This window comes from Polyodon spathula, chromosome 2 (assembly GCF_017654505.1).
Source record: "Polyodon spathula isolate WHYD16114869_AA chromosome 2, ASM1765450v1, whole genome shotgun sequence".
NCBI classification, from domain to species: domain Eukaryota; kingdom Metazoa; phylum Chordata; class Actinopteri; order Acipenseriformes; family Polyodontidae; genus Polyodon; species Polyodon spathula.
Genome location: NC_054535.1, coordinates 89,666,036 through 89,686,876, shown reverse-complemented (window position 1 = coordinate 89,686,876; position 20,841 = coordinate 89,666,036). Strand labels below are relative to the sequence as shown.

The 20,841-nt window shown below is 37.5% G+C and overlaps 1 protein-coding gene across 1 annotated transcript in view; it reads right to left on the bottom strand.

Moving 5' to 3' along the window:
* LOC121303399 (sorting nexin-30-like) overlaps nt 1–20,841 on the bottom strand; it is a 31,058-nt gene that overhangs the window by 5,687 nt on the left and 4,530 nt on the right. The window contains exons 2-8 of the mRNA XM_041234083.1: nt 12,995–13,183; nt 9,436–9,546; nt 9,007–9,165; nt 7,179–7,374; nt 6,148–6,347; nt 1,227–1,313; nt 302–454 (exon numbers count right to left, since the gene is read on the bottom strand). Coding sequence (XP_041090017.1) covers nt 302–454; nt 1,227–1,313; nt 6,148–6,347; nt 7,179–7,374; nt 9,007–9,165; nt 9,436–9,546; nt 12,995–13,183 — 1,095 coding nt within the window. The remainder of the gene's footprint in view (nt 1–301; nt 455–1,226; nt 1,314–6,147; nt 6,348–7,178; nt 7,375–9,006; nt 9,166–9,435; nt 9,547–12,994; nt 13,184–20,841) is intronic.

Here is a 20,841-nt window from a genome sequence, read left to right as displayed (position 1 = left end):
AAACACAACACACAGGAACAAAGAAAAGTTTCAACCAACACACTCCTACACACAGTACCTTTCCAAATCCCAACACAGGTGCTTCCACACAGTCTTTAGCCTTCACTGACCTGCTTTTATACCTGCTTTCATTAGAGCCAGGCGTTTCCCATCCTGGCTCTAATTCTAACCCAAGGCATTCTGGGGGATGTAGTTCTGTCTACACATCTCCTCCTACTGTGCCACAATAATGTAAGATTAATTGAAATAAAATTAGGTAGTACTAACAGTGGATTTTCAGTTTTTAACCCTTTCATCCCACCTTTTCATAATACTGGATGTTTCTGTCAGCCATTCCTGTGAGCAGCAGCCTGAAGTCCTGCCTCTTGTTGTTCTGCCACCGATCCCAGTCAGCCTTTAGGTCTGCGTTAAAGCACTCTACCCGGTCTTGGCACTTTTCAACATCTGTAGGTACCTATGGAGAGGGAGCATGGTCCAATAGTTACACTGGCCATGGACACTGCATGTCCACCCCCCATTGCAGTATACTCATCAAACTGAGGTGAAACAGTGTAGGTAAACATTTGAAAACTTCATCATCCATCCTTTATTTAATCAGGTAAAACAGCAGAGAACACCGCACCATTTTCAATTGGGACCAGAAACACTTAAAACAATGTAACCCTCATTTCTGAGGCAAGTTATGATTGAGTGCTTATAGTTATTGAAGACTGATCACTTGCATCATTTAGATGCAAGATACATTTCATTTATTCAAAATGATTTTACTGTAAAAATTTCCATCAGGGTATTCCCGACGTCCTAAATCCATGCAAAGTTCAGAAACTGGCCGAAAGACCACTGTATGGCAAACCCAAGGAAATTCTGACTTTTCCTGGGGCCTAAAACATTTGCCCAGCTTTGTAGCAGTAGTACTGAGTCAAATAGGATGTACATTAAAAAATGATGCCAGGTCCCAGCAGTGTCTCCTTAACTCCGACACCTATTTTTGTGCTCATGAAGGTGCACAACGACAGTAACAGAGTACTACATCAAACAGTGTGATAAAGTAACAGATACACTGCACTTTCCCTATTTTTCTGCCAACCAGTCCTTACCACAACCCTGAGTGGGGATAACAGGGGTGGATTAGAAATGTATTTTACTGGGAGAAAATATCTTAAAATGAGGAAATCTACAGCTTTAAACCAGTGAACTGTAGTTGACAATGCAAAGAATATACTTACACAGGCCCGTTCCTCTTTTCTGAAAGCCACAGCCTCCAACTTGGCCTCATATTCTGCTTGGACTTGGTCCCTTTTCTTCAAAACATTCTACAAGACATGATAAAGTAGGTTAGGCTAATAGCTTTCCTTCTTTAATTTGTAATCTTCAGTGGTACCAGCTGCTCAGAAATAAATTTTAAAAATCTGAATTTCAGAGAAGTTGTGCATTTAAAACCAGAAAACGAGGAAGAAAGCCAACCAGGAGTATTAAAAAAATAAAATAAAAAAGTATGTGTGTGTGTGTGTGTATATATATATATATATATATATATATATATATATATATATATATATATATATATATATATATATATATATATAGACACACACACACACACACACACACACACACTATGACACTATGTCGGTATTTAACTTCCTAAATTGAAGGACTACCAAGTCCTTTTTTCTTTTATAATGGTCTGTAAAAGATTTTTTTTCTACTTAAGCTTTGAAGTGGCCAAACAACAAAAAACCCTAAAAATGTACGATTCTTCTGAAAACTGAACTTTATCATTTTTATAATATGCAGTATTGTATATTCACTTCCCTAAAGGTGTCTAAGCAAATTTATTTAAAACGGTCACCTTGAGTACGATTCTGTCCTATGTTAAGACCAACAATTCACGTCCAATCGAAAGCTCTCTTTAAAGCCTACTTATGGAAAATAAATCCACTTTCATTTTTTTTTTTTATTAAATGTTACAGCAATGTGATATTCATGTTTACAGAAAGTCACATGTACATAGAGGAAGTACAAAAGTTGATTCCCTTTCATGCTCTAAAGTACTTGATGTAAAACTAATAATTAAAATCTAAAAACTAAGCAACTCAGAAACAACTGGTTGCAAGCCTAACTTGATATGACTGGCAGGGTATGCAATACAATCATTGTGCTTAACCTGTTTTTCTTTTCAGATTTTCCTGGGCTCAGCTGTGCTAACAGTGCACGTGGCATGCTGGATTTGTGAGCCATAAATACGCATACTTGGACTTCTCATTGTACTCCATCAGAGAAAAAATACAATCACAGTAGCTGATGCAAACTTGCTAGTTGCTAAGCAGTAGCAGGATTATTCAATTTATTTAATTTCCATTCATATTCATTAAAATGTGTAAAACTTTACTGACCCAAATCCAATATTTATTTTAACTCAGCACTTTAACGAAAACTACATTTTCATAAGAAAATTATCAGTTTCTTTTTTTAAACTATGGAATAGAATGGTTTACTTTAGTTGCAAGAATACAATTTAGTTCTTCCCAAAAAACAAACAAACAAAAAAGTTTGTATTATCGGAGGAATAAAGTTCAATGTTTAATGTGCTTCCTTCAACTGGCTCCAGGAAAATCTGAAAAGAAAAACAGGTTAAGAATTCATGATTCAGCTGTGAAGCCCTTTTCAAGACAGATGAATGTCTTTGTATTATTTAACAAATCCCCACATCATATAAACCTTTTCTATAGAGAACTGCTCACTCCCTGTCCCAGATATTTCAGGATGCTGGTCTCCCTACTGTCTACAGGATTTGTCTGAAGTTGACTGAAGTCAGTTGTAATGCCCCTAGCCTTAGGAATTCAACCCCTTGGTTTATTAGTGATGCACATTCTGTGAATATTTTTAAATCTAGGACTTCAGACTTTTTTTTGTGAAGTACTTTGTGATGCATGTTTGTTTTCGATAGCACTGGAAAAACAATCTTGCAGCTGGCCTGTCATAACAGTGCTTGTGAGCAATACATTTAGCTAGTCACTTGGATTTCTTATTTTTTTTCTATAAATACTCGCCACTATCTTTTGCTTATGTCATTTCAGCACGCACACTTTCAGAGAGAATAACAGCTGTTATTGGAAATACAGTTACTTAAATCAGGGTGTGAAAATGCTGACTTAAACAACATTGTTTTCAAAGATGGTGTTTGCATGGACAAGTCATGACAGTTTTCCTCACAATGTTTTTGCTGTACTTTTCAGGAAAGGTATGGTTATGCTGTTCTGATTTAGGAAAAGAAGTGGGCCATACCAATGCAGATGACTCAATTCATAGTCATTTAGGGGAGGGGATATTTAAATGTACGTATCTACCTAGTAATTAGGAAAAGAACGACTCTGAATAGTACTCTGAATATGCGTTGCCATGAAGATTTAAAAAAAATTGAGAAAAGAATTAACTTTTTGTCGCGGATATTCTGAATTATCACGCATGACTTGTTTGTGTCTCGTTACCTTTCCAACAGACGCAAGCACGCCCACACACAAAAGTATATAAAATAAAACTTACTTTATTTAATTTAAATTAGTCTATAAATGTATGTGGACAATATGGGAACATGGGGGGGTTACACTACAATACAATAAAAAAAGTATGATCCTTAGGTCTATATGAATAGAAGATTGAGAACAGGGGGATATGTAAAAATACATACAAGGTTCCTGAGCAGCTTCATGCACTGGCAGTTCTATAGGCGGAGTACCAGGCAGAGCATCCTAATGTTCCTGAACACATGTGCCGGTCTGCTCCGAGAAGCCAGTGACTGCTGGTCTGCAGCTGTGGTAGAAGCACCAGGCGTAGAATCCACTTGACACAGACACACATTATACTGAAACATGGACGTCTTGTAATATTATAAACATTCTTTAAAAAGTCTTTATTTAAAGCGTCTTTTGCATTCTTTCTCGTCTGTCTGTGTGTGTGTGTGTGTGTGTGTGTGTGTGTGTGTGTGTGTGTGTGTGTGTGTGTGTGTGTGTGTGTGTGTGGGGGGGGGGGGGGGGGGGGGGGGGGGGGGGGGGCTTGGTACTTATTTGCTGAGGAATAGGGTTAGATTCCGCCAGTTAAACGGGATCTTGACTGCAGAAATCTCATGAGCCACAAGCACGAATCCTGCTCCGGTTTACATGGGTTTTTACAGTTATTTTTACAGAGAGAAAGCAATTGACCCTGCCCTTAAAGTCAGGTTGACCAAAGGACGTTCTTTTGCTGTATCACAATGTATTCATGTCACACAGTCATGACATTTCATGTGCATGTAAACCCAGCCAATGATTTTTATTTATTTATTTTTTTACTGCAAAGGCCTGCCAAGACTTCCATCTGCTGCTAAAGTGTAATCCTTGCTTCCAACTTGCCCTCCAAAGGACAGCAGAATTTCCAGCAATATATAATACATGTTATAAATTCAATACTCGTAGAACTAGTGTGACTCCAGTTTCCAGGGTAGAACCACATACAAAATAGTCTACAATAGCAGTTAACCACTTCAACACCACGACGTACCTGCGTACGTCAAGTTTCCCGTTCTATTCTATGATCGGTTTCTCAGTCTAGCGTTTCAGGTTTCATTCCCTAAGCCAGCGCTAGTACTGTGGAATGTGCTATGAAAGTCGGGGGAGGGTCAGGTGACATTTGTATCCAATTGCGTGTCATGTAGCGATTCCAATCTACCTGTGGGCGTTTAGAAGACACATATATTTTGGGAAGCCATTCAACTTTTACAAGTATATATATATATATATATATATATATATATATATATATATATATATATATATATATATATATATATAGTGTTTAAAATTATTTTTATTTATTAAAATTTATTTAAAATGAATAAATTAACATCAAATATAAGTGAAGGCTATACATGGCAACGTACGTGGCCTTTCTATAATGAGCAACAGGAGTGAAGTTAGCTGGATTTCGATACCAGCGACAGTGATGCTGACTTATCACTCAGCGATGATAATAGAGAGGATGTGGATCCAAGAACAGTACAAACTGTACAAACAAAAGAGCATGCAGCTACTATACAGGTAAGCCAGCTTCAAATGGGAAGCTGTTTGTTTTGAAATGGCAGTGCTGTGACGAAATACTATCAAAACACAGCACTGGGTACAGGCAATAAAGCAGGCGTCTGTGGCGGCCAGATCCATCACAATGCCTGCGCAGATACCGCAGAAATGGTGCAGGGTCTGCTACAAAATGAAAACAAAAGAAAAGCCATAAGAAAAATGTGAAGTGGTTGCGAAGACAAGCCCGGGTTCTGTTGTATCGAACATTTCAATAAATGGCACAGAGCAAGTCGATAATGACACACGTTTTGATGTTTGATTTTTACTTGATAATTACTGTTTACTGATTATTATTGTTATTTGCAGCGTTTTTGTTTTCATTGTTCAAAAAAAGAAACAACGTGTTTTTATCTCTATATTGAACATGGGTATGTAGTACACAGGAGCATAACGGGTTAACGAAAAACACAGGTTAGGTTATGTATTTGCGTTTTATTCATCATATGTTAACATTTTATAGCAATTACAGGCTTGAAGACATTATTATTATTTTCAAAATCTGGTACCCTGGAAGGGTTTCATTTTACATCTGGAGCTGAACTCAAGTGGAGACACCTCTTACTTAAGGATTGTCTCTAAAAAGATCTAATAAAGTGACAGTAGAACAAATGCGGAATAAAAACTACAGCGATGTTTTGAATACAAACTAAACATATTTCAATCAAATACTGAGAAAACATTTGCCTTAGACTTGTACATAACAATACGAAAAGAAATACACCTATTGGATGTCACTGTGCATGCACCGTGGTGAGCTTTATTTCTGCAATAGCAAGATGTTTTCTTTATTACCATATACCACTGTCAGGGGACAACCGCACCCAAATAAGCAAGGTGAACAGGTGATGAAAATATTTGCACTGCACAAAGCCTGCATTAATTCATTGTGGATATTTTTTGTGATCCATTTGGACCTGATCCAAACTACCCTCTTTGGGAAAACCTGCCGCTATATGACTGCCCCCATTTCTCATATTGGTTTTACATATTCTCTGGGAACTCTCTTCAGTCACAAGCCTGCTGGTTGTCTTACCTTCATGGACTCAATGTAGAGGACGTACTCCCGGAACACAGGCAGGAACTCCTCATTCATGTCCTCTGTGAGCTCCTCCAGTGCTGTGCTGCAGTTGGCCACGCAGCTCGACACCCCCTCCAGGGGCTCTCGCAGCTCCCCCTCACCAGAGGCCCAGCTTGAGTATACAGGGCCATACTCCCGTAACTCCACTAGATACTCTACATGCAGGGAAACACAGCATTGTCCTTTAGAAGCTGCAAATGACAGCATGGCCAGAAAGCCTCCTCGCACGTAAAAGTTTGGTTCACTCCAGATTTTACTTTCCAATATATTAATGCTTACTTCATGCAAAACTGTTTTGAAAATTCAAATTTTCGTTTAATTTGTGACGATCAATAAAGTGACTGATTTCACCGTATACGTGAGAGCCTACCATTGTGGTGCAGCCCTTTAATTAATTTCTCTTGCATGGGTAACACAAAAAAAAAAAAAAAAAAAAAAAAAGTCTACTAACTGCTACACAGGAAGTGCGTTTTCAGTGTGGCACTAGGATGAATTGTCTGAAGCCTTGGCGGTGTGTAAACTTTAACTTAGCAAAATAAAATGACTAAAAATAACAAGGGCTTTTAAAAACATTCGCTGTACCTCTTTAACAGTCACAGTTTGGTTAACAAACAAATTGGAGATCATAACATTTGATTTGACTGATTAGACTCGGGTAAAGCCAGGTATAGCTCAAACCACTATTCAATCACCCCCTCTGTCCTTTCACAGAGTAACACTGCACTACACAGAACTCAATGAAGGAGACAGCATTAGACCCCATACCAATCTGGGTTAAATCGCAGCCCATGTTTACAGTTCCAGCCATGTCTTTGTCGCTGTAAACAGCATCGACACAAACCGCTGGACATCACAAACCACATAACTTTACGCCAAGTAATATGTAAAAGTAATAGTATGAACATGGTTTAATTCAAATCAAAAACACTGAACTTTGTAACACATTTATTGTTGAAGACCATGAAAAGTCATTAATCCAACTTTACCTGCTTGCTCCTTAATGATCCTCTGTGCTATTCTGTCAATAGTTCCCAGCTTCTGTGTAAACATGTCCAGATAATCCCCCATAGCTGCAAACTCTAAGGGTCTACTCCTCAGCTTGTAGCCTCCGGTGACATACTTCACGGATTCTCCCATTTTCGACAGCAAAGCCATGCCTTGTTTTTTATAAGAATTGAGATCCTTTGGAAATTGAACAGATCTTTATTACGACATGCATTAAATTAAAATTAACAGCATCTATTATACATAGGGTTTATGATTTTAGGTTTTACCCTTCAAAATATCCCCAAAACAAAACTAGAAAGAAAATTGAACTAATTATGTTCACCACTGTGTATTTTACTAATTTTGGGTCAAATATCCAAGCTAACATTTTCCATGTATTCGAAGGCAAAAAACAAAAAAAATAAATACAACAAAAAACATGTCAGTGTCCGCCAGAAATTACACAATTGATAGAAATGAGAAATAATTCTCACAACATGTTTTGCCTCCACTGATTTACCACCTTGCCAGAATTTGTGGGACAGTTTGTAAATTAGCAAGAGGAAAAATAGCTCCATGTGTGTGGGATTTCTATATACCGTACATGCTTGAAATAACGCCCAGTCTCGATTGTCCGGCCTTATTCATATTAGCGGCCTGTTTTACAGGCAAAAGGTTAATAAGCACCCACACTCTCGCTAGTTAAAACTATGATTGAATTTAATTATTTCCAACTTTCAGAAAAATGTATGCTGCTTTACACTGACCTCTGCAAAGTGCAATAAACGCAATAGCATTTACATAGAGTATAGAAGGTTTTGAATTAAGTGCACGGCAAAGATTATATCGATTTTAGAACTTTTTAGCTTCACAAACTGAAAAAAAAAATGTTGCGTTTCTCACTGTCTGTCTTTTCATTTTTTCTTTCACGATGCAATCCTAGTTTTTCAAATGTAAAAAGACAAAAACGGTGAGTAAATATTGTTGGTTTTCTTCATGTACTGTACAATGCCTCTTTTCCCCCCTTTTTTTAAAGTGTTTATTCAAGTTATAAAGTAATGTTATTACTTTATGAAAAAGTGTCTATGGTCACTTTGTTCACTGCGAATAGCAGGGTATTTAATATATAATAAAAATGTGTTTACTTAATGAATGTTTTTATCTGAAATACAAAAGTGACCTAGTTAATTCACTTGGGTAAAGTAGGGCCTTCACAACCTGTTACTTCTGGGATATTTTTAAACTTAAACACATTTAGTCAATATTGTTATTTAAAACGGTTAGTTCATCCATGTAAGTTTACTGCATGCTAAACAAAAAATGTAAACTTTTTTTGTGAAACCTATCATAGACATGTTTAATAATAAAGAACATGGTTGATTTAGATTTATTTTCAATTCTGTATTCACTTCCACATCTAGTGCAAATTACTGAACACAAAAGATGTGTCAAACGTGTTTCATGCATTGATTGTATGAAAGACAACCACGAGTGTGTTAAAACTATATAAAAATCTGTATAAAAGTTCTTTATCCAGTTAATTTCTAAAACAAACAATAAAAAAAAACACTTTCTAGAGGTTCTATAGATATATGTTAAGATTTAAGTATGAACGTACATGCATGCTCCATCAGCATATCCCCATAGTTTGCACAGCAACACAACACATTTGTGTTTACTTTTAATGAAATGACCAGTATTGAATTCAATTATTTCCTTTTTTAAATAAAAGAAAGAATAAAAAAATAAAAATAAAAAAGAACAGGAGACCAAGAACCCTTAGCCATAGAGGCGGACCCTTCTTGAAAAACAATACCTCCCACTTACCTTTGCAGAGAGGAATACATTGAAATTGTCATTAAAAGAGAGGACAGGATGATCTGCTATCCTTTTCAAAAACTTGTCAAGGGCCTTCCGCCGAGTCTCCACAAACTCTTCTGAGAAGCGGTCAACAACCCCTTTCACTACAAACTTTTCTGGCAGTGGCTGTGAATACATAATTTAAAACAAATACATTTTTAACTCTGCAAAACAAAATAAACATCAGATCTAAAATTGTAGATTTAAACTTCAATATTTATGATCATATTTTTCAATCTCCTTTGAGCAGGACTATGCGGTGTACAGAACTTACTTTATATGCAAGTCAGCTATTGTCAAATAGTGCCCTTTTAAATTCCTCACAATTCCAGTGGTGTCTGAACTGTGGACAACGACAGGAACCTCTGGTTTAATGACTTGTGAAATACTACCTACTGGAATGATATGTGTTGGCTGTGTGTCCTCCAGTTTATTCCTCAGCCAATCGAAGTCCTGGTACCGGCGACGTACAGAGTACTCGGGCAAATCAAACTCTGTCCTGGTGGTCTAAAGAGAGGACGTAAAATGACAAGAGTCAGGGGATTTGAACATCTCTGTATCATCTGTCAAGTCATTTCTAAATTGCAGTTAAAGAAAGCAACAGAAGGTTGACTTGGGTTACAAAGGGTATAGTGTGTCCCCCGTTCCCGTCCCATTACTCACACTGGTTTTCAATCAATGAATAAATATATAAAAGTTATATTCAAGTTTTACAGACATGAAATGTAAAGGTGCCAATTCTTTTGTCATGAACAAATATTTGAAATTGCTGAAATGCTTTTTTGTTTTTTATAAAGATTGGATATAATTACTTAGTGGCTGATGCTGACTAAATGCTTGTATTTAACATGTTTTCTTTAATGATCTTATATTAAATGTACGGTGTCAATACATTTATCTGCGACTGCATATACATATACCAATTTCAACCCATCCCTAGCTTAAAATCTGCAACATCACTTAAAATAATCTTCAATATTGTGTCTAGCATATGTATTTTGTTTTATTTAAAAAAAAAAAAGATTGCATCAATACTTGTTGTATTTTATGAGCAAGCTGACATAATTCACTTTAGATAAACATACCTTATTTCAACATAAAATAAATATCAATATAAAATGTAACCAAAGACTCCATTCCCACGACAACAGAAGGACAAACTTTTCCTTCAGAGATTAATCATAATGGGGTTACTCAACTCTAACTGGCAAGTCAAAGTGTCACATTCCGACTTGACCAGCTGCAATGTGCGTTGCACTCTCGTGGCCAGATCAGAGCACTGTTTTATCCATGCAATCCATGCAATTGCTTGAATGCTAACAGAACTTACTTCTTATCTTACGTTTTTTTGTCAAAAATCACAAAAGGTCCATTGAGACCCAAAATATTATTGTAACTGTTTGACTAACAGTTAATACTAAATTATATATATATATTATATATATATAAATTATTGTTAATTGCCTAAAGCATGCCAACTGTAGCTGCTTTTACTTTGAATATTTACGTATTTAATTTATTTGTATTCTGCTGCCCCTGCATGCAATAAAGTATTTTAAGTAAACAGATTTATTAATGCAGAACACAGAGAAAGTCAGTATAGACACTGTAATTAAACTTAGGAGGAATACAATATTCTTATCATGCAGGAATCGTTCTGCATATCACTGCAAGCCACTGATCTACAGTGTTTCCTCCCCATTGAGTTCTATTAATGGTTCCTATTTTGGGAAAGTTGGTTCAAGATCCTGTCACCCATACCAAGGAAGAACATATCAAAGTTTGATTTCTAATAACACTACAGTGATAATTGAATATCAAAACACCAGAATGCTGACTTGCTTTCAATCTGTGATTTCTATCTGTAGTGCTAATTAATCACAGGAGGTTTGCACATTTTAGTTTCCTGTAAGTAATGTTCTATTTTAGAAGGTCTGTGAATTGAATTAGGATCTCCCTAAACAGGGGCATCAAAAGTACATAGAGTGTGTTTTCTTCAGCTCAGTACCATCAATCAATATTATTCAAATAAACCTCATGAATCTACCTTTCTATATAGGTCAAAATATGCAAAGTGCAGACAGGTTTGTAATTTGAGAGCCTCCTTTATTTTAATATGGATTAATTTAAACAGCATTTCTCAACCCTTAAAAAAAAAAAAGACAGTATCATAGTTTAACCTTCAAAGTGCTGTATGTGCATTATTTTTAAATGTTACCTTACTTCAAAAGGTTTTGATGCTGTTTTGGTATTCTCATGTTTTCCCCATATCAGAGAGCCCTGCCTCCTGCAGGATGAACCGAGGAAGTACTACTGAAAAAACAATTCTGCAGGAGCGGGCCTGCACAACCACTGCAGGAATCAAGATGTACCAGCTCAGCTCAATATAGGTTTTTCAGAGTTGGTTGATATTTCAATTAAACGTGTGCTTACGCAGCTACTGTCTGTAACTTGGCTCAGGGGAACTCTTGAGTGAGAATTGTTGCATGCAGTACTTTCATAGGGGAGCACCATGATGCTACCTGACCGGAAGGAACAGCGATGCTAACTCTAGGATGGAAGCAAGAATGTAAAGCACTGCAAGCAAACTTTGGGGTAGAGCGGAGATGCTCAAAGCTGTCCTAAAGTACTGAAAGTTACTTCAACTGATCTAGGACCATAGGAAACAACAGAACAAGGTTCAATACTTCTCATAAGTATTGTTTTAACTTATGTAGATGCAATACTTAAGTGATCTAGTTCCAGAGTATTTAAAATCTCAGGATTCGGCTGTCTGTGCTAAGATTTTAAAACAAATAATCTGACTTATGATATGCATTCATGTTCAGGTTAATCTAAAATGTGAAACACTCATTAATAAGCTCTACAGTACAGTACACCCTCGCTATAACAAACCTGTTGGGGCCCAAGCCTTTGTTATATAGAGGGGTTTGTTATAGCGAAAGGGCAATCAAAATGAACGATAAACTGTTGGAGTAAGTGAATGAGGTGAGATTGAGAATACAAGTTTAATTACATGTACCTGTTTGTCTCATGTATGTAGTATTCTGCCTTTGCTTTATCCTAATTGTTAAAGAATTAAAATGCAGTACAAAAAGCAACAATCCTGAATTGAAGATGAACTTTTACATTCAACATCAATCTGACACGAATCGTTTTAAAGTGCACCAAATCTTAATCAAACATGCAAGAATCCCAAACTGATATTTTATTGCAAATCAACCCAAAATGAAAAAAGTTTGACATGAAAAGTTCATCAGATCCTCAAGTTATTTTTGTTGTTGTTTTTTCTTTAATCAAATTTAGCTTTTGCCGCATGGCTGCTGAACAAGCCAAAAAACTGTCATTTTTGACAGCCTCCTTTTTCCAAACGATCAATATAGTTTCTAGCTTTGCTGCAACATAAAATGATTTTCGTTTCAGAGGCGTAGTACAAGTAGGCTGAAAACCGAAGTCTGTTTATGGGCTGCGAGTTACATTACAACCCACACAGAGGCTCAATGTCTTATAAATCGATTATATACTGCTTTATTATTACTATACAAGTTAAAAATTAAGCTGTATCCGTTATCTAATCATTACCAACCTTTACTTAGTACACTGCCAATTTCATTGATAAGAGGCAAAAAAAGGCTGACAAACAGAAAACTGTTAAGATACTCGGCCAACTGTGACGTCACTATTTTGAATGTACTTTGCAGTTGAATGGAATTCGAAACGGTGCCTCAGGTATGATTTATTTTTAAAGCAGGTGGTCACAGCCGTGCTGATAAGGAGGATATGTGACTGTAAAAAATGAAAGTGGCATGCTGATGTCATGAATAGGGTTTTTCTGTGATGTGTCGTGGAATACAGAAAGTGAAATGTGTGCTCCCATTGGCTGAAAGAACGTGAGCAGTCTATAAGTCAATGAAATAAAGCATAGGAACACACCTGCAGCACACAGATCCCTTACCTTAGTGGTGACTCTATAAGTGATGTAAGTCTCCATAGTGGAGACATGCTTTTTGGGGTCATCAACTGTGACAAAAAGGTCCCTGGTCTCTCCATCCAGGTCATCATCTAGCTGCAGTCTGTTGAGCAAGGAAGAGGAGGACGCAGGGCTGGATGTGTCCACTGGGGTACCGTTCGGCAAACCGAAGTCCTGGAAGAGAAACGGACCAAACCAAACCAAAATGTAAATCAACAGGTTGTTTGCATTGCAGATGTTGATATCCGATGAAATACTTTAATAGCCCTTGTGATTTCACTACTCCCTCCTGTTAAATTTGTTTAGTTTTTTGCTTCAATTTGGTATCTGCAGATATTTAAAAGAAAGGTCACAGCTACTTCTTGGTAACATAACCAAAAGCAAAGACATCAAGATGCAGCAGTTTATCTATTGTAAATATTTGCATATTAATGTAAAATGAAATCATGTAAAACAACAAGTGATGAAAACAAACAAAATATCTGTATCTATATATTTAACTATCGATCACCAAAAAGATATTCTGCCAAGTTGTATTTTGTTGTGGTTTTTACTGTACTACCCTTTTTATTAAAGGACCAAAAAAGGAGCCTTTTTTCTTGTTAGGCCCCGGACTACTGTAGAAGTACAATAAAAAAAGGGGGACCGACTGCCAGGGTGAAAAGTAACGACCTTGTTACAGCATTTCCATTAACTGGTAAATACCAGTCAGACACTTTCAAAAGGTCTGCGACGGGCAGGTAGAAACATTGACTGTCACTAACAAGAGCGATTGAGTGTGCCTCTAGTGCACCTCTAGACTACGCCCTTAAATGGCGCAGGCAATTGAACGAGAGAGCGATTCAGCAGTTCCTGTCTGATTGTATGCTTGTTGACAAAGCAAGTCAGCGACAGGCCGATTCAATCCACGCCCCCTCCTTTCGTTCTTCCTAGAGGGGAGGATTTGTTAATTTGATTCTGACTGTGTCTACTGTGTTTGTTGAAATGGAAAGTAGGGGTGCACCGATACATCAGCTGGTTATCAGATCTGCACCGGTAATGGTAGAAATAACATTATCAGCTAGCGGCTATTTACAGCTGACAGTGTTTACCAATATTTATGCGGTGACGTATACACCGTGAGACAAGAATATATTCACTTTTGTGTGTAGCGTGCACTCTCTGTCAGTTGTAAGCATGTCTCAATTAAGGAGTACAGTTTAGAATTTTTTTTGAAGTGTCTGTAGAGAACTCCAAAACAGCTGATTGCATGCTATGTGGTGCAAATATTTCACATGGTGGCAACAGCAGTAAAGGTTTCAACACAACAAACTTAATCCATCGCTTCAAGACGTGCCATGCCCCTGAATACATGGACTACTTAAAGGCTATGGAAAAGAAAGAGGGGGAGGAAAGAGCTGCGCCAAAGCAACTATCATGTGTCGCCAATTGCAATGCTGAGTTTAACTGCACAATGGATAGACGTGAATTTCAATTTACATGAGGCAGTACTGCAGGCACATGCAGCTGAGGCTATTTCAATAGCGTTTGATAACATGTTTGGAGCATGGAAAATTCAGAAGGAAAAAGTTTATCCCCGATAACGACATGATGCAAGAAACATAGCAAAAGCAATGCAAGAGTCCAGTTTACCAAGTTTACGTTGTGTAGCACTGTGGCAAAGTGGTAAGTGGTACGTGCAGGTATGATGCAGTGCAGTAATGAATCAGAGTTATAATCCAACTTGGAACAGTTTTTAATTGTATCTACGTCTGGTAACCAAACAATACACACGAAATGTGTATAGCACGGCAGGAAATAATAATAACAGGTTTTGCAAACCAAATAATAGTACACGTCATCCGCCCCACAATATAATACAATACACAAGTCCGGGTGCGTGCAGTAGTGTTGGTGGCGGGTGATAACAATTTAAACAGTGTCTGTAGTGCAGTGTTGTTCCAGGTAGTGCTGGCCCAAGGCGACAGCTCCGGAGATGCGTTAGCCATCTAGTGAATTTACAAAACAAAAAGACAATTACTAACAGCGACAAAACAAAACACTCGCGAATACTGCTCCCAGGAAATGAACTGTCAGGCCAGCCCATCCAAAGACTCCCCTTTTTGCTACTTAGCGCCCTCACAGGTCAGGAGGATTTCCAACCAGAACTCATATTTCCATCACGAGCACACACACTCCAGCTTCTTGTGAACGAAGGACTTATCACAGCGCAGTGTGTTCGACTTACTGGCAGTGTCACGAAAAACTGTTGGGCATTTCAAACACTCTCTGTTGGCATATTCTCATCTTCAAAGGGCGCAGGCTTTGCTTGGAATGCCTTCAAGAGGTTATAGCAGGACGTACAGACAGGATGGAACAGCACTTACTACATGCTGCAAAGCCTTCTGGAGCAGAAGCGTGCGCTTGGAGCATATGCTGCTGACCATGAAATCCCCACAACTCTCACTGTACATCAGTGGGGGATGAGGGAAAAAATAGTAATAGTTCTAGCACCATTTGAAGAACTAACTCGTGAACTGAGTTCATCCTTGGCCTCTGCTTCTGATGTCATCATTTCCATTGTAGCTTTAAAAAGGCTTTTGAGCAGTTTCAGATTCAGACCAAGGAATAAAGACTATCAAACATACTTTGCTGGCGCACGCTTTGAGAAAATTGAAACAGAACCTCTCTATTGGGTTGCAACCCTGCTGGACCCAAGATACAAGGATAGGTACTTCAATGCTAATGACAAAAAGCTGCAGGCTACACAAATCTGGTGACACACCTGGAAACCATGCAAGCCAAGGGGAATGAAACGGAACAGACCTCAACGGAGCCTGCTTCGAAGAAACCAAATGAAGCAGATGACGGCACAACAAAACCCAGCCACAGCCTGCGTTCGATGTATGATGAGCTATTGGAAGAAAGTACCGGTGGGGTAGTAACTGATGCTATAAGCAGTAGTGTTAGGATTCAGAAACAAAGCTTCACGAGCGAGCCCACACTTCAAAAAGTGGAGATAAGCTAAAATACTGGGAGACCAACAATGGTAGTTTTCCTGTTCTAGCTGAATCTGCACGGAAGTTTCTGTCTACCCCCTGCAGTAGCACTGACTGTGAACGGCTGTTCAGCGAAGCTTTGTATATTGTGGACGAGAAGAAAAAAAACAGGTTAATGTGCGAAAAAGCAGAATTGCTACTATTTGTTAAGAAAAACCTTCCACTCACTCATTTACGCTAAATATATGAGTAAGCTATTGTATGATGGAGGCAAGAATTGATTTGGCCATTTTTTTTCTGCATTTGTTTTAAAAGTAAAAGTTTAAAAGTTCATATTTGTGTGTATTTTTGCTTCACTTGCCAAGTGAAAGGAATAATTAAAAAAAAAAAACACACAACATCTTTTACATCAGTCAATTTATTCCTCATAACTACGTATATGTGTATCACTTTAAGAATGCACAGGTGTCACAAGAATGACGATGATGCTTGGAGTTGTGACCGGTAAAACATTTAGTGACTAGTCACTGCCATGGGCTGCAGTTTTTCCTAGTGGAAACGCTGTGTTAGGTCAGGCAAACTGAAACAAAACGGGAGGCCCAGAAATCAAGATGCTGGGGGAGTGTGACGAAGTGCCCGCCCCTGTGTATATTATCTGTTATGTGTTGCATGTGGTGTGTTTAAATGTTGGTGTATAGACATTGGTACACGGGATATAAACGGGTCTGTGTAACACAAGTGTTTAAAACGTATATGTGTATTTAGGCACGAGGATTGCACAGCACAAAATGTAGTAATATGTGAGCACGGGGAATTGCACTTTATTAATTCACGTGCTGGGATTCAAGTGAATAATTAATAGGTAATTGAATCCCAGCACAACAGTATATATAGATGCACGTTGTCACATATTGGGGGTTGGGTGTTCGGTGAGTGGAGAACGGGAGAGAGAGTAGGAGAATTACAATTGCTATTGCGTGCAGGTGGGACCAGCACGATACTTGTTAATTTATCAACTCACCGTGTTTGTCAGTGTCTGTCCGTGCACCGTTTTGCTAAGTGTTAGTCCGTTTTTGTTTGTCTGTTTATTTTGGCGTAGAGTGCCGTGTCCTGTGTTATTGTATTACTGCAAACCTTTTTATTTTCTGCCTGTTTCATTATTAAACTGTGCAGCAGCGCCTTCACCATTTCAAAGCCTGTGTTCAGAGTCAGTTCCTGTTTCTGGTCTGTCGCCACCCACTCCGGCTGTCCTTGTGACAGGGAGCCATTGTCTCCCTGTTTATGAGCTCTTGGCTCAGGCGGCTGCAACCTTGCACAGTAAAGAAATTTGTCAGAGCAAAATAACTCAGCATGCTGACATCTGAATATGTGGCTAAAATAGAACTGCTAGCCATCTGCTTAATATCTCGTCTTAAATGATCTTACAGACAAGCAGCCTACATGGTCACTGTGATGTGCATGCTGGAAACACAGATTGCATCCATTTAAATTTGCCATATTCCTACAAATAAAATCAATACAGAAAAGACTTTGCACCAGTATGGTATAAACATTACACCTCCAAGCGGAACAATTTAGCCCATTCTTTACCTACAGGATGTGGTCTACACAACAAGAGTCATGAGAGTGGCTAGAAAAAAATACTACTTGAATGCAGTCAATCAAGCCCCTCAAAATGTAGATATACTTAACAATATTTTTGTACAGATCAGAATTAAATACTGTTAAGAATATAAAAAAAATAAACTGCTTGCTGTTCAACGCCAATATAATGAAAATGAATAATAAATGAACAGGATAAACAATTCCTGGCTACATTAAGGACATATCCTGAACAAATTTATATGCAGCATGGTACATTATATTGTAGGGCTGCTTTATTTTTTCATTTTTTAATGCTTACTAAAACATACACGTTAAAAAAAAAAAAAGACACAGTGTTTTAACTTGGTTAAATATTAGCCTTGCAGGTTTGTCATTCACATCTGGCATCACATAATTAGCGGCCTTGCTTACATAATGGTGCCCCGTGACACGTCAATATTGCATAACGCACCTAAACTGAAGGGAAATTTGAACATTGAAAGTGATCACTGGGTAGACTATGCTTCTCTAAGACTACACGTTAAATTGAAATACTACTTTTAACATTATGCAACTGTTATGTAAAATAAAAAGAAAGAAAACAGCTTGTATTTCATGGAAACAAGTGCTTTTGTGGTACTCTAATAAAATGCAAAGAGAAATTTGAATTCAGCTGGGCACTGCAGTATATATTTTTTCTTCTTAAACAAAGAAGGCTGTGCAATTTGTGAAGATATCTCTTTTGTGACAGTAGATCAGTATAGTGGCTGAAAATATTTTGAGCTTGTTACTTTAAAACGTTGTGACACCGGTTACTTCTCTATAGATCTCAAACTTAGATTTAGCAGATAACTTAAATAAAATAGCAGAAATCTGCCACAAAAAAAAAAAAACAAATCTGAAGAATCACATCACTGCAAGAGTATGAATTTGACAGTTTATTTAGTCTTCAATCTTATCTAGATATTTCAAAATGTCCCAATAGTATCCATGCATTGAAAACTGCTGCAACCTGTCAGACTACACTAGCAGCCAATTAACAATCACCAATGTATGTTGTAAACTTGTCCAAAGCACACTGTTTATTTAAAGATGTTAGCGTCCCACGATTATGTTCAGTTTTAGAGCAAAATACAATTCCTGAGTTAATGTTTACAAATTCCAGTTTTGCCTGTTGTACACTCTACTGAAACGTAGTTACTATAGCTGCAGGCACACAGGATTCCTCCCTCATAGAGGCTTTATATCAACGCTGCAGCCGTCCATCTGCTACCTCTGTACCTGCAGCAGCAGCAGCTTGACGGCCATCTAAGAGAAGCAAAACACTAACTAAACAAGGGAGAAGGGGATTTCCTGTTTTGATGTGTTTGTATACTGTAACACTTTATAAGAAAAATATATAAAAAAGTAATATTTGGGCTTGTGAGGCAATAACCTGTTTAAATATTTACTTCTTAAATCCCATCATAGATGGCGGAGGGGGGTTATTTTCCTGCTAATCAAGGTCTGTGAAACCAGCCTTAAATATTGTATTATTCCCCTCTTTGGGATGCATATTGAAACATGCCAAGAACCTCCATTAGCTCAAGTTTATGTGTACCGGTACAACATATTCCGGGGGTGCCTGGAAACTGTCCGTATGTCGCACATTTTTTCAGAGAACATCTTGCCAAATTGAGAAAAAACATTCTGGCTCTCTTATTTGGCCTGCTACAGATTATTTTAATACAAACCATCAAAAGCAGTTAACTTTCCAAACAGCTAGGCTATACAGTTGAACTTTCCAAATTGAGTCATATTATAGAATTTGAGGCATTGTAACCTTGGAAACTGCATCAGTGTGATGGATCGTGCACTCCATACAGTGTAAGAATATATACTTTAATTTCATGAATGCACTGTACTGTATGTCCTCTTTTCCTTCTAACAATACATTTTTTTTATTATTATTAATATCTATAACACCTTTCATAGTGGACCACCATCAAAGTGCTTTACAGAGTGACCTGGTTACAAGCCCTGGACTTTAACCACTGGACCACACTAAAAAAAAAAAAAAAAAAAAAAAAAAAAAAAAAAACACACACACACACACACATAGATAGATAGATAGATAGATATCCATATATATATATATATATATATATATATATATATATATATATATATATATATATGTGTGTGTGTGTGTATATATATATATATAGCTCTGGAAAAAATTAAGAGATCACTGCAAAATTATCAGTTTCTCTGGTTTTACTATTTATAGGTATGTGTTTGGGTAAAATTAACATTTTTGTTTTATTCTATAAACTACTGACAACATTTCTCCCAACTTCCAAATAAAAATATTGTCATTAAGAGCATTTATTTGCAGAAAATGACAACTGGTCAAAATAACAAAAAAGATGCAGTGTTGTCAGACCTCGAATAATGCAAAGAAAATAAGTTAATGTTCATTTTTAAACAACACAATACTAATGTTTTAACTTAGGAAGAGTTCAGAAATCAATATTTGGTGGAATAACCCTGATTTTCAAGCACAGCTTTCATGCGTCTTGGCATGCTCTCCACCAGTCTTTCACATTGATGTTGGGTGACTTTATGCCACTCCTGCCGCAAAAATTCAAGCAGCTCGACTTTGTTTGATGGCTTGTGACCATCCATCTTCCTCTTGATCACATTCCAGAGGTTTTCAATGGGGTTCAGGTCTGGAGATTGGGCTGGCCATGACAGGGTCTTGATCTGGTGGTCCTCCATCCACACCTTGATTGACCTGGCTGTGTGGCATGGAGCATTGTCCTGCTGGAAAAACCAATCCTCAGAATTGGGGAACATTGTCAGAGCAGAAGGAAGCAAGTTTTCTTCCAGGACAACTTTGTACTTGGCTTGACAATATTTTTATTTGGAAGTTGGGAGAAATGTTGTCAGTAGTTTATAGAATAAAACAAAAATGTTCATTTTACCCAAACACATACCTATAAATAGTAAAACCAGAGAAACTGATAATTTTGCAGTGGTCTCTTAATTTTTTCCAGAGCTGTATATATAGTCTACACCCCCTTGAACTGTTTCACATTTTGTTGTGCCAGTGCCTGAGCTTCATGCATTTAAATGAGGATTTTTTTTCCACTTATCTACACACCATACTCCACACTGTTAAGGAGAAAAAAGATTTTATTGAGAAAAATTATATAGTAAAAATACAAAATTGAACGATCATAATTGGATAAGTCTCCACCCCTCTGAATTAATACTTGGTGGAAGCAC